The 24,097-nt window shown below is 44.8% G+C and overlaps 1 protein-coding gene across 6 annotated transcripts in view; it reads right to left on the bottom strand.

Moving 5' to 3' along the window:
* Positions 1–24,097, bottom strand: part of CABIN1 (calcineurin binding protein 1) — a 196,786-nt gene that overhangs the window by 113,151 nt on the left and 59,538 nt on the right. For all 6 annotated transcript variants that reach the window (XM_040416393.1, XM_040416396.1, XM_040416397.1 and 3 more), the window contains exons 15-19: positions 19,344–19,496; positions 16,877–17,071; positions 16,096–16,329; positions 5,151–5,295; positions 1,536–1,651 (exon numbers count right to left, since the gene is read on the bottom strand). In XM_040416393.1, the coding sequence (XP_040272327.1) occupies positions 1,536–1,651; positions 5,151–5,295; positions 16,096–16,329; positions 16,877–17,071; positions 19,344–19,496 (843 nt within the window). The remainder of the gene's footprint in view (positions 1–1,535; positions 1,652–5,150; positions 5,296–16,095; positions 16,330–16,876; positions 17,072–19,343; positions 19,497–24,097) is intronic.

Genomic DNA, 24,097 nt, shown 5'->3' with positions numbered 1-24,097 from the left:
CCTTGTCTAGCCCTGTCAATCAAAGTGGAGGGGGAGAGTATTGAGCAGTGTGTATCTGATGATGCCTTTCCTTCTTGAAGGACGATGCAGCAAAAGTACTGAAAACGTTGTTTTATCCCCTGCCCGGCGTGCTTCTCCACACATGATTGAAGTCAAGGAGGCAGCGGCCTCCTTGCTTCAAGTCACGGTAACCACATCCCCTTCCCTGCCCCTTCGCTGTGACTGGCAGTTCAGCTGGTTTGCCGAACTCTCTGCATAAGCGCTGTCAGTCACAGTGAAGGGGCAGGGAAGGGGGCATGGTTACCGTGACTTCAATCATGTGTGGAGAAGCGCGCCGGGCAGGGGATAAAACAACGTTTTCAGTACTTTTGCTGCATCTGCCTTCAGGAAGAAAGGCATCATCAGAAACACACTGCTGGCGGCTTGGGATGGTTTTGGGAGGTGACAGGTTCCCTTTAAGTTACACCAAAGAAATATAGCCTTTTACTCAGCATGATCAAGCCTACCAGACAATATGCCTAGTTTAATAGGGTTGATCATGCTGACAGAGGCTCTTTAGAAAACTGTCCATAATCATAAAGCTGCTTATTCAAGTTGCAGATTTGCATTTCCCCAGCTATACTACACAATATTTGCCTAGCTCATCACAGGAGAGATTCCATTAAGAACACAGTTTACATAATGTCTTCTAGAATTGCAAAGGGGAGTAATATAAACACAAATTTGCTTTTGGACTAGATGGTAAGTCACCTCACAATGAAAATGAATAGATTTACCTCAATTATTTCCTACCAAATATAAGGCTGCCCATACACAATGTGGACATCATAGATACTTGCTAGTTTCAAAGGTTTTAAAGCAGGGTGGATAAAAATCAATGATTTAAAAAAAAAAAAAAATTTATTAATTTAATTTGGATTTTTTTTTTATTGGATTTTTTTTTTATATAAAATGCTTTTTGAGGAAAATATATTACCATCCAAAGGTTATTCCATCATGAAATAAAGATTCGTTTTTTAATTATGTAGAATAAGGCTGTATATGTTTAATTTTTTTGGTAAATAAATTCCATTAATCCATTCACAATGTCATGCTCTTCCAGAGGTTTTTGTAAGATTATTGGGCAGTTTCTCTGCCTACAAGATATTATCACAGATGCTTGGTTTACTTTTGCAGTTCTCAAAACTGAATTTGACTCAGCAGAGATCACATGCCTCTTCTTCACAGCAAAAATGTTATAACATGAACAGAGTTGAGAAAAAAACCTTAATCCTAACTTCTACACAAACCAATGAATACAGAATCAACCTAATCAAACTAATATGAAAAGTTGTCATTCTAAAAATCTTCATCTACTTACATATTATAAGTTATACCAGCAAGAATTAGTCTTTATGTAGAAAACTATGATTTAAATCAAGCCTTACTGACTAGTGATTTAAATCGTGATTTACATCAGTTTGATTTAAATCAAATCCACCCTGTTTTAAAGCACATCAAATACAACCATGAATATCCACAAATGCAAAACTCACATAGAATTTGAGAAGGGCTCCTTCTGAGTTACAACACCACGACCTCCTGCCCAAATACTCATGGGCTGTGTTGAGAAGCATAAGAGATGACGGAAGCAGTGGAGTACCTGAATCCTCTACAATGAAAAGCACAGATTTTCAAATTAGACGACTAAATTCAAATAAGACAATTTAACACACCCTGAGCAGCCCATGAATAGAGAAGGAAAGTCGAAAATCCTCTTTACTCTGGAATACCAATGTAGCTGTAGCTATAGTCAACATCAGCAATTTAAAAAGCACTTTGTGGACCTTTACAGTGCTTCCAATTATACTTTATAGGTCCCATCTACCAAAACTGCTTTAGAGAAAAAGGAACATTGCTGCCCATAGAAACTAGTCTCAGACTGGGAGGCAATACATTATTACATCTCCTCAAAAATGAACTAGATTATATTAATATGAAAATAACGTTTTTAATGGGCATCTGTAAGCAGATTTGTAAAACTGGCTGACCTGTTGCATGTGTGCTTGGCAGCTGAAGGTATCTGTGTTGGCTCTATGCTGAAAAAAATGATGTTTTAATATATGCAAATGAGCCTCTAGGAGCAACGGGGGCGTTGTAGTTACTCCTAAAGGTTCAGCTTTCCCTGCTATTGCCAGGCCCTCTCCACTTTACTTCCCAGGATCAGGCATGATGATCAGTGCTCCAGTGACGTTGCTGTCACTGATCCTATCTGCCACGGCCGCCTCTTCTAAGCACTGTGACTGTAATTCCCGGAGACAGGCAGCCCCGCCACTCCACACACTGAGGAATGTTACTTGAATGCCAGAGAGACTCCTAAGGGTCCATTCACAAGTCCGCAAAATGGGTCCGCATCCGTTCTGCAAGCAGAACAGGTGCGGACGCATTTATTTTCAATGAAGCCGGAATGTGCTGTCCGCATCCGCGGATCCGCAAAAAAATAGAACATGTCCTATTCTTGTCCACAACTGCGGACAAGAAAACGCATTTTCTATGAGAGTGCCGGCGATGTGCGGTCCGCAAAATACAGAACGCACATTGCCGGTGCCAGTGTTTTGCAGATCCGCAATTTGCTAGCATTTCTGTCTGGTGAAGGCTGAACTTCCCGTTAGGTGTATGTGACGTCAGGCTCTTTTATCCAGCCATTCTGTAGCCAAAGATAGGGTAGGACTAGGGGAAGACAAAGGCGGTCATTTATTAAGACCAGCATTTTAGACGCTGGTCTAAAGGCCCTGCGCTGGCAGTGGATCTGCCGAAGTTATGTAGAGGCACTAGCCTCTACATAACTTCGGCAGATCCACCGCCCCTTCTAAATCTACGCCAGCTCCTTTGTTGGTATAGATTTACACGATTTTCTACATTTAAAACAGGCGTACAAAACAATGAATGAGACAGGCCTACTGGCCCGTTAACCTCCCTCCTCATTTTTGTAGACCTGGCATGAGCAGGGAAAAGTCACAGATTGCGACAAAAAGAACCTTTGCGCAGCAATCTGTGCCAGAAATACGCCTAATATAGTAAATAACCCCCAAAATGCTTTATCTGCAAGATCTCTCCTAAACTGCTTATGAGAGTAGTTTGGGGAACACTTTGTAGACATAGTGGTGTGAGAACTATGCATTGAATGCATTTATGTGATTTATATTTTTTGTATGGTTTAGTGGCACTTTAAGACTTCGTGCCCATTGAGAATGCAATATTAATTTCCAGATTAGAAATTAATAAAAAAAAACTGGAGAAATTGACAAACCAGGGGGCTTCAGTTTATTAAATCATTGCGTATAGTGTCCATCTCACATCTCAAACCTAAACAGTGATTAGATGTATAGATATAGATATATATATATATATATATATAGATATTCACACACACACAGTTGCAAGAAAAAGTATGTGAACCCTTTGGAATGATATGGATTTCTGCAAATTGGTCATAAAATGTGATCTGATCTTCATCTAAGTCACAACAATAGACAATCACAGTCTGCTTAAACTAATAACACACAAAGAATTAAATGTTACCATGTTTTTATTGAACACACCATGTAAACATTCACAGTGCAGGTGGAAAAAGTATGTGAACCCTTGGATTTAATAACTGGTTGAATCTCTTTTGGCAGCAATAACTTCAACCAAACGTTTCCTGTAGTTGCAGATCAGACGTGCACAACGGTCAGGAGTAATTCTTCACCATTCCTCTTTACAGAACTGTTTCAGTTCAGCAATATTCTTGGGACGTCTGGTGTGAATCACTTTCTTGAGGTCATGCCACGGCATCTTAATCGGGTTGAGGTCAGGACTCTGACTGGGCCACTCCAGAAGGCGTATTTTCTTCTGTTTAAGCCATTCTGTTGTTGATTTACTTCTATGCTTTGGGTCGTTGTCCTGTTGCAACACCCATCTTCTGTTGAGCTTCAGCTGGTGGACAGGTGGCCTTAAGTTCTCCTGCAAAATGTCTTGATAAACTTGGGAATTCATTTTTCCTTCGATGATAGCAATCCATCCAGGCCCTGACGCAGCAAAGCAGCCCCAAACCATGGTGACCCTACCACCATACTTCACAGCTGAAATAAGGTTTTGATGTTGGTGTGCTGTGCCTCTTTTTCTCCACACATAGTGTTGTGTGTTTCTTCCAAACAACTCAACTTTGGTTTCATCTGTCCACGGAATATTTTGGCAGTACTGCTGTGGAACATCCAGGTGCTCTTGTGCAAACTGTAAACGTGCAGCAATGGGTTTTTTTGGACAGCAGTGGCTTCCTCTGTGGTATCCTTCCATAAAATCCATTCTTGTTTAGTGTTTTACGTATCATAGATTCGCTAACAGGGATGTTAGAATATGCCAGAGACTTTTGTAAGTTTTTAGCTGACACTCTAGGATTCTTCTTCACCTCATTGAGCAGTCTGCACTGTGCTCTTGCAGTCATCTTTACAGGACGGCCACTCCTAGGGAGAGTAGCAGCAGTGCTAAACTTTCTCCATTTATAGACAATTTGTCTTACTGTGGACTGATGAACAGCAAGGCTTTTGAAAATACTTTTATAACCCTTTCCAGCTTTATGCAAGTCAACAATTCTTAATCGTAGGTCTTCTGAGAGCTCTTTTGTGCGAGGCATCATTCACATCAGGCAATGCTTCTTGTGAAAAGCAAACCCAGAACTGGTGTGTGTTTTTTATAGGGCAGGGCAGCTGTAGCCAACACCTCCAATCTCATCTCATTGATTGGACTCCAGTTGGCTGACACCTCACTCCAATTAGCTCTTGGAGATGTCATTAGTCTAGGGGTTCACATACTTTTTCCACCTGCACTGTGAATGTTTACATGGTGTGTTCAATAAAAACATGGTAACATTTAATTCTTTGTTGTAATTAGTTTAAGCAGACTGTGGTTGTCTATTGTTGTGACTTAGATGAAGATCAGATCACATTTTATGACCAATTTGTGCAGAAATCCATATCATTCCAAAGGGTTCACATACTTTTTCTTTCAACTGTATATATTGAACAATATTCAAAAACATCAGTTTTCTGGGTATCAGCATGTTTTCTGCAAAGTAATAGAAGAAGCCATTGTGCTTAAATTTTTTTCAATTCATCAAATTCAACAATTACCTTCCTTAAAATCGGACTTTTGGCGCATGGAATGTAAGGTCTCTTCTTCATGCTTGATAACTCGGTGTAAAATTATCCATGGCAATACAGAGGACAATGAAGGTTCCTTGGCCTCTTCATGGACCGCCATGCTGCAGTCAATTAGCTGATAAAAAGTAAAAGGCTTGTTTAAATATCAAGAAAAACAAAAGACATTGGGTCATTCTTCCCCTTCTTGACCAGACAGACACAGTAACTTTTTTTATTTTTTATCATGGAACCTAAACAGCCATAACTTTTTTTTCGGTTGTTGTTTCAATATATTATTTTTTTTCTCAGTGATACATAGGCTTTATTTATAATGTAATTTTAAATGAGTATTTTTTGGTTTATTTTTTTATACTAGAGAATATTTTTAAAGAGATATGATAAAGGGGACATATGGTTTGTGGTCGCCAAGAGCGGGGCTACAAGCTGACATAATAGCCCCAGTTTCAATGGGAATACCACCACCGGAGCCTCACCGTGTGTGTGTGTGTATATAGATTTGTACCTATGAAACTGGCTGACCTGTTAGGCTACTTTCACACTAGCGTTTTTTGTGGATCCGTCATGGATATGCAAAAACGCTTCCGTTACAATAATATATGAACGATCTGGTTGTATTATGTCTTATATAGCCATGACGGATCCGTCATGAACACCAATGAAAGTCAATGGGGGATGTGATGTGAAAAGGTCACCTGAATTTAACTCTGCATTTCTTTTATTTAAGTATCCCCCCATGTTTTTGTATCATTTTAACTTTTATTATATGCAAATGAGCCTTGCTCCTAGAGGCTCATTTGCATTTAATAAAAGTTAAAATTACACGAAAACGGGGGCATAACTCCAGAAAAAAAAAATTACAAAAGCTTCAATAATCTGCATAAAAAATAAAAAAAAATACCAAACACCCCCCCCCCCCCCCAAAAAAATACAGTAATTCTGTTTCCTTGAATCTACCATGACAGCTACAGATGAGATTGACCCCTTCACCTCTGTAGGGGCAGGAATACACAGAGATAGAGAGTTTAAAAGACCCCACCCACTCACTCCCTTCAGTGTTTACAAATTACCTAAGTGGGTGCTATCAAGTGTTAACAATATCTATATATCTATATATATTTATACACAAATTTATTTTGGGAGGGAATATACGCGCCATCATGGTGGATTCAAGGAAACAGAATTACTGGTAAGTCTAATTACGGTTTTCCATTTCATCCACCATGACAGCTACAGATAAGAACTAACAGATTATACAGTAGGGGGGGAGGGGGGGCTACTGCTTGCAGAACTTTCTGGCCAAAGGCTAGATCTGTAGAAGCCAAGATATTTAGATGATAATGTTTTCTAAATCTATTGATACTGGACCATGTAGCGGCTTTACATATCTGATCAAGAGACACACCAGCTTTCTCTGCCCATGAAGAAGCCATAGCTCTGGTGGAGTGGGCTTTTATTCTTCTAGGACCAGTGAGACCCAATAGGGAATAACAACATGATATAGTGGATTTTATCCAGCGACCTATGGATGCTTTGGAAAGCCTCTTCCCCATATTGCGTCCTGCAAACTGAATCAATAGATTGTCATCTTTCTAAAAGCTTTAGTGGCCGCCAGGTACTGGATAATAGTCTCCCTCACATCTAAAAGATAAAATTGTTCTTCTGTGGGGGTATTGGGTCACTACAGAAAGATGGTAAGACAATTTCCTGGTCCCTATGGAAGTTTGAAACCACTTTAGGAAGGAACCCCGGGTCTAATTTTAGAACTATACTGTCGGAAAAAACTGAAAGATAAGATTCCCTACATGAGAGGGCCTGGATTTCTCCCAGGCGTCTAGCTGATGTTATGGCTATTAAGAAAGCAGTCTTAAAAAGGGGTTGTCCAGGATCAATTATTATAATTTTTTTTAAAGAGTACTCACTATTAAGAGCTGATTAAAGTTTCCCCAATATGTTTTTAATATTTTCACCACTTCTAAAGGGCTCCGACGGTCTCCCACGCATTGTTTACATCTAGGTTTATCTTTGCCTAACTTCCTGCCGCACTGCCCTGTGGATCCCAGCGCAGCGCGGCATCACGTGGTTACAGCTACCATCTCCGCCGTAACTCTGCCCCCTCATTAATATTCCGCCTCCTTCATTCATTAGAAAGTGCCATGCCCGGTGACATCACCGGAGGGGCGTGGCTTAGCACAATGTCTTCCAGCCAAGTCACCGCCCCTCCCTGCAATCTGCATAATTACTGAGGCTGATGGTGAGTCACTGGGCCGGAGGGGGGGCGTGGCTTAGCGCGATGTCTTCCAGCTTAGTTACCGCCAATCCCTCGTCACTGACTATGAGAAAATAGGCACTTCCGGCCGAGAACTTGCTATATGAAAAAGGGGCATCAGACATGTGTGGCAAAGGTAGGATAGGCATGTGTGTAATATTTGTGTCACTGTTGTACACTTAGAACAATGTCCCCAATCCCGGACAACCCCTTTAAAGAAGAGGTGCTTAATGGAAATGTCTGAAATGGGAGCAAAAGGTGCTCTTGTCAACCCATTTAAGACTAAATTTCAATCCCATTGAGGAACCTTAGGATTTAATGATGGTCTAAGTATGAATGCTGCTCTTATGAACCTTCTAACTCATCTATGATCAGCTACATTTGTATCATAGAATGCACCTAGGGCGGAGATCTGTACTTTTAGGGTACTTGGCCTAAGACCTAGGTTTAGCCCTTTCTGAAGAAAATCTAAAATCTTTTGAATACATGGGGAGGACATATTTGGAGAGTCTTCCCACAACCAACTACAGTACTTCTTCCAGATTTTAGGTAGATAGCTGAAGTAACCTTCTTTCTACCGGCCTTTAATGTACATATAACTTTGTCTGAGAGTCCCTTACTCCTTAAGACCTCGCTCTCAGGATCCAAGACTTAGATTTTGATGAAGAATTGGGCCCTGAGAAAGAATATCCTTCTGAAAGGGTATTAACCAAGGATCCTCCAGCGCTATTTTCTTTAGAATGGAGTACCAGCTTCTTTTGGGCCAGTAGAGGGTTATTAATATCACCGTTACTGGGTCTGTTAGAATTTTCTGTAGAACACGAGGGATTAGAGCCCAAGGAGGGAAGGCGTATGCTAGATCCCATGTCCATTTTATGGAAAAAAAAACGTCTACTGCCCATGGCTTTTTTCTGGGATCTAAGGAGCAAAAACGCTTGACTTTTGCATTTCTTTTTGAGGCGAACAGGTCTATTTGCAGTAAGCCCCATTTGGCGGATATTTCTTGAAAGATTCTTTGATTTAAAGACCATTCCCCCGGGTCTAGGGTTTTTCTGCTCAAGAAATCTGCATCTATAATTTTCTGATCCCCTGATATGAACCGCTGTAATGGATAGGACATTTTTTCTGCCCAGAATTTTTTTTTTTCGCTAGATATCTCAAACTTGGGGACCTTGTACCCTCCCGATGTTTTAATTAGACGACTGCTGTTGTATTGTCTGAAAATATTTTTTGATGTTTTTTGCTTAGAAGACCTTGAGTCACCTTTCGAGTCTCCCAGATCGCACGCAACTCTCTGTAATTTGAGGATCTGTTTTTTTTCTGACCACCTTCCCTGCCAGGTTGAGGAGGCTACTTTGGCTCCCCAACCCACACTGCTTACGTCTGTCACAATCTGTATCTCTGGGTCTTTCAGCCAAAGGACGCCCTTTGATAGATTTATCTTTTTCTTCCACCAATTTAGATCTGACTTTACTGGATATGGAATGACTATCTTTCTGTCTAGGGACAACTGTTTTTTGTTCCAACTCCCTAGGATCCAGGTTTGCATAATTCTGGTGTGGGCCTGACACCAAGCTACAGCTGTTATGCAGGATGTCATAAGACCTAGAATGCTCATAGCCATCCTGGTAGAGCACCAGTTTAGAGATTGGAAGTTTTCTATCTTTGCTATGATAGCTTCTATCTTTTCCTGCGGGAGAGATGATGTTTGGGATACCGAGTCCAACAGTACTCCCAGAAACTTTCTATTGGATGATGGGATTAAGTAAGACTTTTTTATGTTTATTAACCAACCCGATATCCCAACTAGTCTGATATCATTTGCAAAAAAATAGTCTGTTTGTCTGACTGCTTCTGTTTCTGAACTTCCTACTATAAGGCTGGTTTCACACGGGCGTTGCGGATTGGGTCCGGATGCGTTCAGAGTGCGTTCAGTGAAACTCGCACTATTTTGCAAGCAAGTTCAGTCAGTTTTGTCTGCGGTTGCGTTTAGTTGTTCAGTTTTTTCCACGCGGGTGCAATGCGTTTTGATGCGTTTTTCACGCGCGTGATAAAAAACTGAATGTTTACAAAAAACATCTCTTAGCAACCATCAGTGAAAAACGCATCGCACCCGCACTTGCTTGCGGATGCAATGCGTTTTTCACGCAACCCCATTCACTTCTATGGGGCCAGGGCTGCGTGAAAAACGCAGAATATAGAACATGCTGCGATTTTCACGCAACGCAGAACTGATGCGTAAAAACAACGCTCATGTACACAGACCCGTTGAAATGAATGGGTCAGGATTCAGTGCGGGTGCTATGTGTTCACGACACGCATTGCACCCGCGCGGAAAACTCGCTCGTGTGAAAGGGACCTAAGGAAATAATCCTAGTATGGGAAGATTAAGAGTCCTTCCTGTCTGAGAGGTGATATCATCTCAAGTACCAACTTTGTGAAGATTCTTGGGGCTGAGGAAATACCGAATGGAAGGGAGGAGAATTGGAAATGATGCAATATGCCCTCGGGGTCTCTTAGTGCAAATCTGAGATACTTTTGTGAGTTTAGATGGATGGGAATAGGATAGTATGCGTTTTTCAGCGTGATAGATGTCATGTAGGCTCCCTTTTTGATTAAGGGGACGATGGACGAAATTGATTCCATCTTGAACTTTCTGTATATTATAGATTTGCTTAGATCCTTTAAGTTTATGATAGTACGGAAAGATCCATCTGGTTTTTGGACTAGAAATAGCCTTGAATAGAAACCTTTTCCTTTTTCTGTTTCGGGAACATTTTTCCCTACGCCTGATTTTTTTTAATTCTAGAACGCCCTGCCATATCTTTGATAAAATGGTGGAACTGTGGGAGGTGGTCTGAAATCTTCTTGGGAGAGTTGAGGAAATTTACCGTATTTTTCGCTTTATAAGACGCACTCCCCCCCCCCCCAAAAAAGTGGGGGGGAAATGGCCGTGCATCTTATAAAGCGGATACTTCGCTGGCCGCTATGCTGCACAGCACGGCTAGCGAAGTATCAGTGTGGAGGGAGGAGGCGGGGACACTCATGGCAGGGCCCGGTGCAGTGACTCTACTCTAATACACCGGGCCCCGCAACTGTTAAATACATTCAATCCGATCTATATCTAAATGTATACCGCACTGTTCGGTACTTACTGTAGTACCGTAAGTATAGCATTAAGACGGCGCAGACCGGCAGCTCCCGCGGTCATGCGCCGCCTGCCCCAGCTTCCTCCTCATGCGCCGCCTGCCTGTTCATTCATAAAGTGAGATAAGCAGGCAGGCGGCGCATGAGGAGGGAGCTGCGGCAGGCGGTGCATGACCGAGGAAGCTGCCAGTGTGCGCCATCTTAATGCTATACTTACGGTACTACAGTAAGTACCGAACAGTGCGGTATACATTTAGATATAGATCGAATTGAATGTATTTAACAGTTGCGGGGCCCGGTGTATTAGAGTAGAGTCACCGCACCGGGCCCCGCCGTGAGTGTCTCCGACTCCTCCCTCCACACTGATGCATCTGATAGGGGATCTGTATATGACACTTATGGGGATCTGTGGATGACATAAGTGTCATCCACAGATACCCCCCCCATCAGTGTCATCCACAGATACCCCCCCATCAGTGTCATCCACAGATACCCCCCCATCAGTGTCATCCACAGATACCCCCCATCAGTGTCATCCACAGATACCCCCCCATCAGTGTCATCCACAGATACCCCCCCATCAGTGTCATCCACAGATACCCCCCCATCAGTGTCATCCACAGATACCCCCCCATCAGTGTCATCCACAGATACCCCCCCATCAGTGTCATCCACAGATACCCCCCCATCAGTGTCATCCACAGATACCCCCCCATCAGTGTCATCCACAGATACCCCCCCATCAGTGTCATCCACAGATACCCCCCATCAGTGTCATCCACAGATACCCCCCATCAGTGTCATCCACAGATACCCCCCATCAGTGTCATCCACAGATACCCCCCATCAGTGTCATCCACAGATACCCCCCATCAGTGTCATCCACAGATACCCCCCATCAGTGTCATCCACAGATACCCCATAACAGTGCGTCATCCACAGATACCCCATAACAGTGCGTCATCCACGGATACCCCATAACAGTGCGTCATCCACAGATCCCCATAACAGTGCGTCATCCACAGATCCCCCCATAACAGTGCATCATCCACAGATCCCCCCATAACAGTGCGTCATCCACAGATCCCCCCATAACAGTGCGTCATCCACAGATCCCCGCATAACAGTGCGTCATCCACAGATCCCCCATAACAGTGCGTCATCTTTTCTGGATCTGTCCATTTATCGAGGATCATGTCCTTAATATTCTCGTTAATGGGAACTACTTTGGATCTTTTTGCATGCAATCCCCCAAACATTTCGTCCTGTACCGATCGTAAATCGTAATGCAAGATTTCCATAGTTTCTTTTTGTAACTTTCTAGGAGTTTCTTAGCACAAGTAGTACATTTAATATATTTAGATTTGATTTTAGTTTCTTTCACTCCCTAAAAAGAGAAGAGCAACCAGGTATCAGAAAGTAAAAAAAAAGTAAAAAAGAAAACATTTGCACATTCCCGACAGGGGAACTCACGGAAGGAGCGTCCGAAGGTGGGTCTGTGCTGTCCATGCGGGTCCCAGGAGCTGACATGCTGCTGGAGTCAGTGGAGACAGCATTGTCAGAATTGCCTGCTCTTTTTCACATGGAGTGGCGTCTGACGTCATTAACCCACATCCCAGGCGCGATGACGTGTCCCCACACGTGTCCCGGAGCTCCGCCCCCTCCGGACCTCGCCGGGAATCCCAGAGCTAGATCTTGGCGTCCTGCTCTTACAGATCTGCTTCCTCACCCGAGGGAAGGGAGACCATGCAGCAAGGGGTGAGAACAGGCCTCCGATCTCAGGGACGAGATTAACCCTAATTTCCTCTGCCCAGCTATAGCAGCAGCAGCGGGAGGGCAGAGGAGAAGATTGGTAATAAGCCAACCTCCAGTTATATTTAAAGGAAAAAATAAAAATAAAAAAAGAACAAATTAATAAAACTAAAACTCATCCACCTCCCTTTTGGGAGGCCTCTCTGTGTAATGCCCACGTAGGGACAGGAAACACTGAAGGGAGAGAGTGGGTGGGGGCTTAAACTCTCTATCACTGGTGTATTCCTGCCCCTATAGAGGTCAAGGGGTCAATCTCATTTGTAGCCGTCATGGTGGATGAAATGGAAAATAGTAGTAAACAAACGCTTATGTTATGTTTCCTGCTTTTCAGATTTCCCACATACTTTCAGCTAACATTGAGCTGGAGTCTGTATCGGAAAAAACACCACCAAAAACAAGTGCACACAATTACTTCTAAAAACCTAAGCATGAACACACCATAAAGTGGACCTGTCACCTCTCCATACATGTCTGTTTTACTATCTACTTCCATTCTTCATGTAATAACTATTCTGGAGCGTCTACTCTTATAACTCTTACTGGTCAGATAACATTATTTTTATATCTCTATGTTGTGCTGTTCCTCTATTATTCCTGCTAGAGGTTTAGCAATACTGTGTCCAGTTGGTGGGATGTTCCTGCAGTGTGACACTGCTGGAACTAATTGGACAATGTCAGACTGTGCAGGAGATGCACCCTTAACTGGTAACACCTAGTTGTACCTTTATTCATAAACTTCTAGCAGGAATTAAAGAGGAACAGCAAAAAATACAGTCACAAGAATAAAATGATCCAGAATTGCAATCTCATATGGAATACAATTATTTGCTAAAAACAGACATGTCAGAAGAACTGACAGGTCCTCAATAACAGAGATAAGAGTTGCTCCAAAGAGTGACTCTCCCTCTCGAGGATCCAGCTCATATGTACATTACAAGGATTCAGGGCGTTCCTCCACAACCAGCTGATCATAAAGATTAAAAGCAGAAGATAATGACAGTATACAGGGAGTGCAGAATTATTAGGCAAGTTGTATTTTTGAGGATTAATTTTATTATTGAACAACAACCATGTTCTCAATGAACCCAAAAAACTCATTAATATCAAAGCTGAATATTTTTGGAAGTAGTTTTTAGTTTGTTTTTAGTTTTAGCTATTTTAGGGGGATATCTGTGTGTGCAGGTGACTATTACTGTGCATAATTATTAGGCAACTTAACAAAAAACAAATATATACCCATTTCAATTATTTATTTTTACCAGTGAAACCAATATAACATCTCAACATTCACAAATATACATTTCTGACATTCAAAAACAAAACAAAAACAAATCAGTGACCAATATAGCCACCTTTCTTTGCAAGGACACTCAAAAGCCTGCCATCCATGGATTCTGTCAGTGTTTTGATCTGTTCACCATCAACATTGCGTGCAGCAGCAACCACAGCCTCCCAGACACTGTTCAGAGAGGTGTACTGTTTTCCCTCCTTGTAAATCTCACATTTGATGATGGACCACAGGTTCTCAATGGGGTTCAGATCAGGTGAACAAGGAGGCCATGTCATTAGATTTTCTTCTTTTATACCCTTTCTTGCCAGCCACGCTGTGGAGTACTTGGACGCGTGTGATGAGCATTGTCCTGCATGAAAATCATGTTTTTCTTGAAGGATGCAGACTTCTTCCTGTACCACTGCTTGAAGAAGGTGTCTTCCAGAAACTGGCAGTAGGACTGGGAGTTGAGCTTGACTCCATCCTCAACCCGAAAAGGCCCCACAAGCTCATCTTTGATGATACCAGCCCAAACCAGTACTCCACCTCCACCTTGCTGGCGTCTGAGTCGGACTGGAGCTCTCTGCCCTTTACCAATCCAGCCACGGGCCCATCCATCTGGCCCATCAAGACTCACTCTCATTTCATCAGTCCATAAAACCTTAGAAAAATCAGTCTTGAGATATTTCTTGGCCCAGTCTTGACGTTTCAGCTTGTGTGTCTTGTTCAGTGGTGGTTGTCTTTCAGCCTTTCTTACCTTGGCCATGTCTCTGAGTATTGCACACCTTGTGCTTTTGGGCACTCCAGTGATGTTGCAGCTCTGAAATATGGCCAAACTGGTGGCAAGTGGCATCTTGGCAGCTGCACGCTTGACTTTTCTCAGTTCATGGGCAGTTATTTTGCGCCTTGGTTTTTCCACACACTTCTTGCGACCCTGTTGACTATTTTGAATGAAACGCTTGATTATTCGATGATCACGCTTCAGAAGCTTTGCAATTTTAAGAGTGCTGCATCCCTCTGCAAGATATCTCACTATTTTTGACTTTTCTGAGCCTGTCAAGTCCTTCTTTTGACCCATTTTGCCAAAGGAAAGGAAGTTGCCTAATAATTATGCACACCTGATATAGGGTGTTGATGTCATTAGACCACACCCCTTATCATTACAGAGATGCACATCACCTAATATGCTTAATTGGTAGTAGGCTTTCGAGCCTATACAGCTTGGAGTAAGACAACATGCATAAAGAGGATGATGTGGTCAAAATACTCATTTGCCTAATAATTCTGCACGCAGTGTATCATCATTTTCTATAGGCAATAAGGAGTTGTGGGACTTAAAAACTGCTCACTATAGAAACCAGATGTTCGGCACTAGTGCAATACACAAATTCACCACTGGGTGAAGGGAAACCTCCCTTGCTCCATAATCTACAATTTAGGTTACTTTCACATTAGCCTTTTTTTGGGATTCGTCATGGATCTGCAAAAACGCTTCAGTTACCATAACACAAGAGCATGCATCCGTCATGAACGGATCCGGTTGTATTACGTCTTCTATAGCCATGACGGATCCATCATGAACACCATTGAAAGTCAATGGGGGACGGATCCGTTTTCTATTGTGTCAGAGAAAACGGATCCGTCCCCATTGACTTACATTGTCTTGCTCCGCACCACATTGCGGACAGAAAAACGCTGCTTGCAGCGTTATTCTGTCCGTGATGGGAGCGCAACCAACAGAATTGTAGTGCACTCCGTTTCGTTCAGTTCACTTTTGTCCCCCTTGACAATGAATGGGGACAAAACTGAAGCGTTTTCTTCCGCTATTGAGATCCTATGACGGATCTCAATAGCGGAATTGAAAACGCTAATGTGAAACTAGCCTTATACTTTCAGATTCAATTCCCCATTTGCAAGCAGGGTTGCCAACCGTCCAGAATTTCCTGGACAGTCCATAAATAAAGGGGACTTTTTCCCATTCTCCATAAAAAAATGACATGTGTCCGTGATTTTTTTGGGTACTGGAGCAGGTCACTTTGTAATTCTCAGCATTTTAAAGCTCACCGTAAAGGCTGGTAATGTGTTCAGTATTAGTATGTGACCTATCGACATGTCTTATGGATAATCTTTATAGTTTATTATACTTTTCCAATTTGTCTGTGATTTTTTAATAAATTGTCCAGAAAAAAAAAAAAATTTAGGTTGGCAGCCCTGTTTACAAGCCAAGCTAAATACTAGTATATTTGTGAATTCCTTTGACTATACAGGTCAGAGTGCAGCCAGCCTTCAAGGCCATTACATGTTGGTACATAATGGGTAAAGCTGGCATCACTACATTGATATGCATGGACACTTACTGGTCAGATACGGCATAAGCATTTTTATGCATTGTATATTTAGTGTGCATAGTTGGCGGTTACCTGTATGAGGTTACTGCAGAGACGTACGAGATGGGCGACTGTGGACACCTGTAAAGCACAACTGTCTGACGACAGGGAAAGGTCTATCCCTGTAAGTAACTGGGCTGCTGTGGCAACCCATTCCTCCTTGGGCGCTCCAGACGTTGAGTTCATCATCTGCTGAAGAGCTTCATTCAGAGCAACCTCTGAACACTGGAAGCACTGCTTGAAATCTGACAGCTTCAACAGGGAATCCTGGCCATCAAGAAGAAGACATTTTAGATCTCACAGATGCCATGTAATTTACAGAATCAAGTCGGTGTTTTTCAAATGGCAACACATTTTGCACGTTTGTTTCCCATGGAGCACTGCCAATAATTCTCCATACAGGACTGGTCTCTTTAAGGAGATTCAGAAAGATGCATTACACCACGCTGTCTCTTAATAAGAGAGCCAAGCAGTCTGCTATTTTGTCACAACGCTCACAAAGGCCTCCTGGAATAGCACATTTCTGATTTGGTCAGATCTAGGGATGGATTGGACAGGCTATGGACTGTTTGTCTCCCAAAATGCTGCATCCTGCAAGGAAGGCTGACACCTAAGTTCAGAACTCGTGCATTATGCCCCCGGATCAGATCCACCGTATGTGGGTATGAGGATACGTTCTCTGTTCCCGCAGAATCTCAAGTATTCATTTACTATCGCTATGCAGAAGTAAATTGTGGTTTCGGCTTCACAGGAGCACAAAGATGAAGATTTCAGGCATATGAATTCATGGCTATGATTACTTGCTGCTCCTCACCTGCATAAGAAGTAGCTGAGTCGGTCTCTCTGGAGGAGAAGTCATCAAATCAAGGTGCTTATTTCTGTTGTAACCACTCGAACACAAGGTAGGGCACACGAGACGGACCACTGATGAATAATCCCCCATGTCATGCAATCTCTGAATCTCCTCCAGTGACTGGCATCTCTCCAGGGACTTAAGACTGTTTTCAATCTAGAAGAAAATACAGCCAAAGCATTAACCTCTAGCTGGTTACAAATGTATATTTCTAAAGAATATAATATATATATATATATATATATATATATATATATATATTCATTCATATTTATATATATATTCATATTCAGGGGGGAGGCAAAGGTCTGGTCACACCCTTTAAACTGGTTTAATTTTTGAAATTTGACTTCCACTGTGAGAAAGTATTTGAAGGGAGACTGCATTATTTGGTGGAGGAAACGTTTTCTGCCTCCATCTTGAAATCCACCGTATTGAATTCAGCCCAGATTTTTCTAGTAGAAAGGGGGGGGGTCATGTAATATATTAGTCTTGGCTAGAATTTACTCCGAAACACAGTTTGACCCATCTTTACCTGTTTAGGGGTTACGCGAGTTTCCTTTTCCTAAAGTGCTTTATATGAGGTGTTCGATGTGTCCGCCATTCTGCTGGATGCACATGGTTTAACGTTTAATCCAGTCTTCATGAACACGCTGAGGAACCGCAGGGGACACTTTTTCACGGCACTGCAGGATTCGCCATTTTAGTTGGGCCAATATGGCTTACCAGAAATGGCGAATCCAAAAGTGCTATGAAGAAGTTCATGAAGACTGGATCAAACTTTTCCCCATGTGCATCCGGCAGAATGGTGGACACATCAAACACGTCATGTAAAGCATATTGCGGCCCCAAGTGCTGAGTCACAGTGTACAAAAGTCGACAACACTCTGCTGACTCAATGGGGGAGATTTATCAAAACTGGGGTCAAAAAACCTGGCTTAGTTGCCCATAGCAACCAATAAGATTCCACCTTTAATTTTTCAGCGCTCCTTGGCAAAATGACAGGTGTAATCTGATTGGGTGCTATAGGCCAGTTTTCCTTTACACCAGTTTGATAAATCTCTTCCAAATAACTACAGAATTCCCAAACTCCTCCTCAGCACAAAAATTGTGTGTTGCGAGCTTCATGGCATGGATTTCTATGGTGAGCTGCATGCCAGCCACACATCACCAAGCACAATGACAAGCATTGGATGGAGTGGTGTAAAGCATGCCGCCACTGGACTCTGGAGCAGTGGAAACGTGAATCACAATTCTCTGATGGATGAGTCTAGGGCTGAATAATACCAGGAGAACATCACCTGCCTGACTGCATTGTGCCATGTGTAAAGTTTGGTGGAAGAGGGATAATGCTATGGTGTGACTCACTTTTGCTGTGACCATGACACGCAAACCGCAAAAAATCCAACACTGCTGTACATTTTGTGATTCGCATGTCGCAGTCTCAGCAAACATGCGAGCCTTGCTGCGATGGCTGCCTTGCTACGCTGCGATACTTGGGCGTAACACGGTGTACGACATGTGTCACAGCCAAATTCACCATGTAGATGTACCCTAATGCTTCAGCATATCAAGACATTTTGGACAATTGCATGCTTCCAAGTTTGTGGGAGCAGTTTGGGAAGGTCCTTTTCTGTTCCAGCATGGCTACTCCGCAGTGTACACAGCAAGGTCTATAAAGGCATGGTTGGGTGAATTTGGTGTGGAAGGACTTGTCTGGTCCTCACAGGGCCTTGACCTCAACCCCATGAAACGCCTTTCAGATGAACTAGAATTGAGACTGTGAGCCATTCCGTCTTGTCCACCATCAGTGTCTGACCTCACTCTTCTGGATGAATAGGCAAACATTCCCAAAGAGAAACTGGCAGAAAGTGAAAAAATGACTACCTGGAAAACTTTATGCAACTGAGCTGAGATTGACAAAGTATAAACTGCTAGTGGTGCTTGGTAAATGATCACACAACCAGGGTGGTGCACCCTTAATTTTGGGTTCTGCAGCAGGGTATACTGTATATTGAGGTAGGGTCCCATTACTATTAGGTGGCATCTCCCCATCAAACGGTCATACAGATGCTGGATATCCTCCTGTGGTATGTCATTTTGAGGTTTTTTAAATTGGGAGCTGTAGTTCAGCTAAAGTGGTTGCTGGCTGTCGTGCATGGGAGATCCTTCACCCCATCCAGTCCCAGACATTGTTGATGAGGGAGAGATCTGGGGATCGATCTGTGGCATGAACGAGGCCCATAAGCTACACCATGGTGTCGCTGGCTCTGGTTCTAATTACTGGTTTGGGATAAATTAGTCCATAGTGCGAGTGTTTTCCTAGTTTTAGACTTTCAGGTTTTCTGGCTTAACATGCAATAAAGGTTGGTTTGTTGCAAACACAATTTGGAGGAATCTGTACTGATTCAATGACTTAAAACCTCACCTCCTCTACAGATACTGTGGAGTCAAGCTGCAGGTTGGGTAGTTTGATAACAATGACGTCTTCGTTTTCTTTCCCTTTGTACGCTTTAGCCTCTGAACTCTGTAGCAAGTCCGTGCATATATCAAAGTTTTCTAAAGCCTGCTCCATGTCCCCCTACATTGCAAACAACAAAAGGGGAATGATTACTTCTTAACGACAACCCTTTACATTTAATAAGCACATTAATAAAGCAATCAATGATGACATCTATTGCATTTCACATCACATAGCATTCGGAATTAACTCACTCTCTTCTACCCCTCTTATGACAAGTTTATTTAATAGAATTATGATAGTAACAAAAAGTATCCAGATATGACCTCCTTAGGGCTCTTTCACACCTGCGTTGTTGTCTTCCGGCATAGAGTTCCGTCGTCGGGGCTCTATGCCGGAAGAATCCTGATCAGGATTATCCTAATGCATTCTGAATGGAGAGAAATCCGTTCAGGATGCATCAGGATGTCTTCAGTTCCGGAACGGAACGTTTTTTGGCCGGAGAAAATACCGCAGCATGCTTCGCTTTTTGCTCCGGCCAAAAATCCGGAACACTTGCCGCAAGGCCGGATCCGGAATTAATGCCCATTGAAAGGCATCAATCCGGATCCGGCCTTAAGCTAAACGTCGTTTCGGCGCATTGCCGCATCCGACATTTAGCTTTTTCAGAGTGGTTACCATGGCTGCCGGGACGCTAAAGTCCTGGCAGCCATGGTAAAGTGTAGTGGGGAGCGGGGAGCAGTGTACTTACCGTCCGTGCGGCTCCCCGGGCGCTCCAGAGTGACGTCAGGGCGCCCCAAGCGCATGGATCACGTGATCACATGGATCACGTCATCCATGCGCATGGGGCGCTCTGACGTCACTCTGGAGCGCCCCGGGAGCCGCACGGACTGTAAGTATACTGCTCCCCCGCTCCCCACTACTACTATGGCAACCAGGACTTTAATAGCGTCCTGGGTGCCATAGTAACACTGAACGCATTTGAAAGACTGTTCCGTCTTCAAATGCTTTCAGTACACTTGCGTTTTTCCGGATCCGGAGTGTAATTCCGGCAAGTGGAGTACATGCCGGATCCGGACAACGCAAGTGTGAAAGAGGCCTTAAAAGAGTTGTCAGCTTTTTTTATGTTGACGACCTAGTCTCAGGATAGGTTATCAACACAGATTGGCGGGGGCCGACTCCCAGAACTATACGGACGATCAGCTGTTTGAAGAGAAAGAACAGTACCACATATTCATCTATATAGTGCATATAGCATTCACTCATAAAGTCAATGCTTGCAGAGTGCTGTTGCATTATGTTCAGTTTGTATTTTCAGCCACGGTAACGTACACCGCATTTCTTTCATTACTTTTGTTTTTGCAGTATGTATTTGGAGGTGCGGCAAGGCTGAGATGTCGTGGAAATGAGTTTTTTGTGATTAAGCTAATTTTCATGACAAGGAATGACTTTGCAATTAATTGCAATTCATCTGATAACTTAATGCAATTTGCCAGTGCCACCATAAGAATTGAAGAAGCAAACTTTGTGACCGTCTCAAAACTGTATGGCGCCGAGGGTGGTTCTGGGGCAGAAGGAAGCTTTAGCCTTTTGTAGCCTCAGAAATAAGCTCTTTCAGGCGCTTTCCAGATTTTCACCTAAGGGCTTTTTAGACGCAGCATAGGTCGCCCAGGAATGTAGCAGTACAGAGTGATGAATGGCTACAGAATTAGCCACAGCCCTGCTGGGGCAGCGGGAGGACTCTAGGGATGTATCATAGAGATACTTAGATGCCTGAAGCAACTGGGAAGCAAGAAGAGAGAGATCCTCCAGAAGGACCTCTGAGGACAAACTGTGGAAAAGTCGAGAAGTCGTTTGGTACATGCCCTAGTGTCCTAGCAGGCAGTGAAGGCAGGGTGGAGACCTGAGCCCACTGCCAGAAAAGGAGACTTTTGTATTACTTACCAGTAAAGTCTCTTTCTCGCTCTTCCTTGGGGGACACAGGAAACCATGGGTATAGCTCTGCTCCCTAGGAGGCGTGACACTAAGTGAAAGCTGTAAGCCCCTCCTCCATCAGCTATACCCTTCAGCCTGGAGAGAGAGACTGCCAGTTGCGTGTCCAAGTAGTGAAAGATAACCACCAACCGGAAAAAAGAACTGTCGAGCCCCAACGGGGGCAACCAAGCCGGAACCACAACTGTAAACCCAAATGAAGGGCGGGTGCTGTGTCCCCCAAGGAAGAGCGAGAAAGAGACTTTACTGGTAAGTAATACAAAAGTCTCCTTTTCTCGCCCATATTCCTTGGGGGACACAGGAAACCATGGGACGTTCCAGAGCAGTACCAGAAGGGAGGGACCAGAATAAATTAGACCAACACTAGAGGCATCAATCAACTGCCGCCTGCAACACCAGACGGCCTAAAGCAGCGTCAGCCGACGCATGAGTATGCACCCTGTAGAACTTGGTGAAGGTGTGCAAGGAGGACCAAGTGGCCGCCTTGCAAATCTGCTCCGTAGAAGCCCGATTCCTCTGAGCCCAGGAAGCCCCGACCGCTCTAGTGGAGTGAGCGGTAACACCAAGGGGCGGAACCTTGCCCTTGGCGAGATAAGCCTCAGTAACAGCCATCTTGACAAAACGGGCGATAGCAACTTTGGACGCCGCCATCCCTCTGCGCGACTCCTCTGGAACCACAAAGAGCGAGTCAGTACGCCTGAAAGAGCTGGTTACCTCCAGATAAACCTTGAGCGCCCTGACAACGTCCAGGCGATGAAGCTTCCTCTCCCGGGGGTGCGAAGGGGAAGGACACAAAGAGGGGAGAACGATGTCCTCGTTCAGATGAAAGGCGGAGACCACCTTAGGAAGGAAGGAAGGGACCGGACGAAGAACTACCTTGTCCTGGTGGAACACTAGGAAAGGTTCCAGACAGGAGAGTGCAGCCAATTCGGACACCCTCCGAAGAGAGGTGACGGCTACAAGGAAAATAACCTTGCAGGACAGAAGTCGCAAGGAAACCGTCCGCAGAGGCTCGAAAGGAGAAGCCTGGAGCGCTGAGAGAACCAGGTTCAGGTCCCAGGGCAGTACCGGAGGGCGGTACGGGGGAACCGCGTGAGCCACGCCCTGAAGGAAGGTCTTGACAGGACCAAGGGGGGCCAGTGGGCGCTGAAACAAAATGGACAGCGCAGACACCTGACCCTTCAAAGAACTAAGACCCAGACCTTGGGCAAGTCCGCTCTGCAGGAAGGACAAAACGGTGGGGAGAGAAAAGCGGAGGAATCCCCAGATCGGCACAGAACCCCAAATAGGTCCTCCAGGTCCTATAATAGATCCTAGAAGAGGACGGCTTACGGGCGCGGATCATGGTGCGGACGACGTCCGCAGAAAAACCCCTACGTGTCAGGACGGTGGTCTCAACAACCACGCCGTCAAACGTAGGGACCTTAAACGCGGGTGGAAGATCGGTCCCTGAGAGAGAAGATCTTCCCTGGCGGGCAGCGGCCAGGGCGCGTCTGCCAGGAGCAGCATGAGGTCGGCATACCAAGACCGGCGGGGCCAGTCCGGAGCGACCAGAATCACCGAGACGCCTTCCGCCGCGATCTTCCGAAGGACCTTGGGCAGGAGAGGGATGGGAGGGAATATGTATGGACGCGCGAAGCCTCGCCAAGGAAGAACGAGGGCGTCGGCTCCGCAAGCTCCCGGATCCCTGGCCCTGGACAGATAGGCGGGGACCTTGTGATTGAATTTGGAGGCCATGAGGTCCACATCCGGTATGCCCCAACGAAGGCAAATGGCCTCGAACACCTCCGGGTGAAGAGACCACTCGCCGGGGTCGACGGTGGTGCGACTGAGGAAGTCCGCCGCCCAATTGTCCACCCCTGGAATAAAAATTGCAGATAGGGCCGGGACGTGGGCTTCCGCCCAACGGAGAATGCTGGTGACCTCCCGCATTGCTGCAGCGCTGCGAGTGCCCCCCTGGTGGTTTATGTACGCCACGGCCGTGGCGTTGTCCGATTGCACACGAACTGGATGACCCTTCAGCAGATGAGTCCAGTGTCGCAGAGACAGAAGGGCCGCTCTCAGCTCCAGGACATTGATCGAGAGTTTGGACTCCGATGGAGACCAAATGCCCTGGCCGGATTGGGGAGGAAACACGCCTCCCCAGCCCAAGAGACTGGCATCGGTTGTAACCACCAACCAGTTGAGCGGCAGAAAGGACCTGCCCAGAAGAGGGGACTGTAACCACCAGCGGAGAGATGACCGCACCGGAGGCGATAGATGGAAGGGATGATCCAGAGACTCCGGCGATTTGTCCCAGGAGGAGAGGATCGCCCGTTGGAGAGGGCGGGAGTGAAACTGCGCAAATGGGATCGCCTCGAAGCAGGCAACAGTCTGCCCCAAGACCCGCATGCAGAAGCGGAAGGACGGTCGACGGTGGAGAAGGAGACCTTGAATCGCCCGACGGAGGGTCAGTCGTTTTTCCGAGGGAAGACGTACCTCCGCCGCTCCCGTGTCTAAAAGCATTCCCAGGAAGACCAGTTGTCTGGAGGGGGGAAGGGAGGACTTGGGGAAGTTGATGACCCAACCGAACCTCGCCAGAGTCTCTAGAGTGAGATCCACGCTGGCAACCGCTTGAGGAAAGGACGGAGCCTTGATGAGGATATCGTCCAAGTACGGTAGCAGAAAAACACCCCTGGAAAGGAGTAAGGCCAAAACCGGGGCCAGGACCTTGGTGAACACCCGGGGGG

The sequence above is a fragment of the Bufo bufo genome, chromosome 2 (assembly GCF_905171765.1).
Source record: "Bufo bufo chromosome 2, aBufBuf1.1, whole genome shotgun sequence".
Taxonomy (NCBI): Eukaryota; Metazoa; Chordata; class Amphibia; order Anura; family Bufonidae; genus Bufo; species Bufo bufo.
Note: the sequence above shows the minus strand (reverse complement) of the source record. Positions and strands in the feature narration are given on the sequence as shown.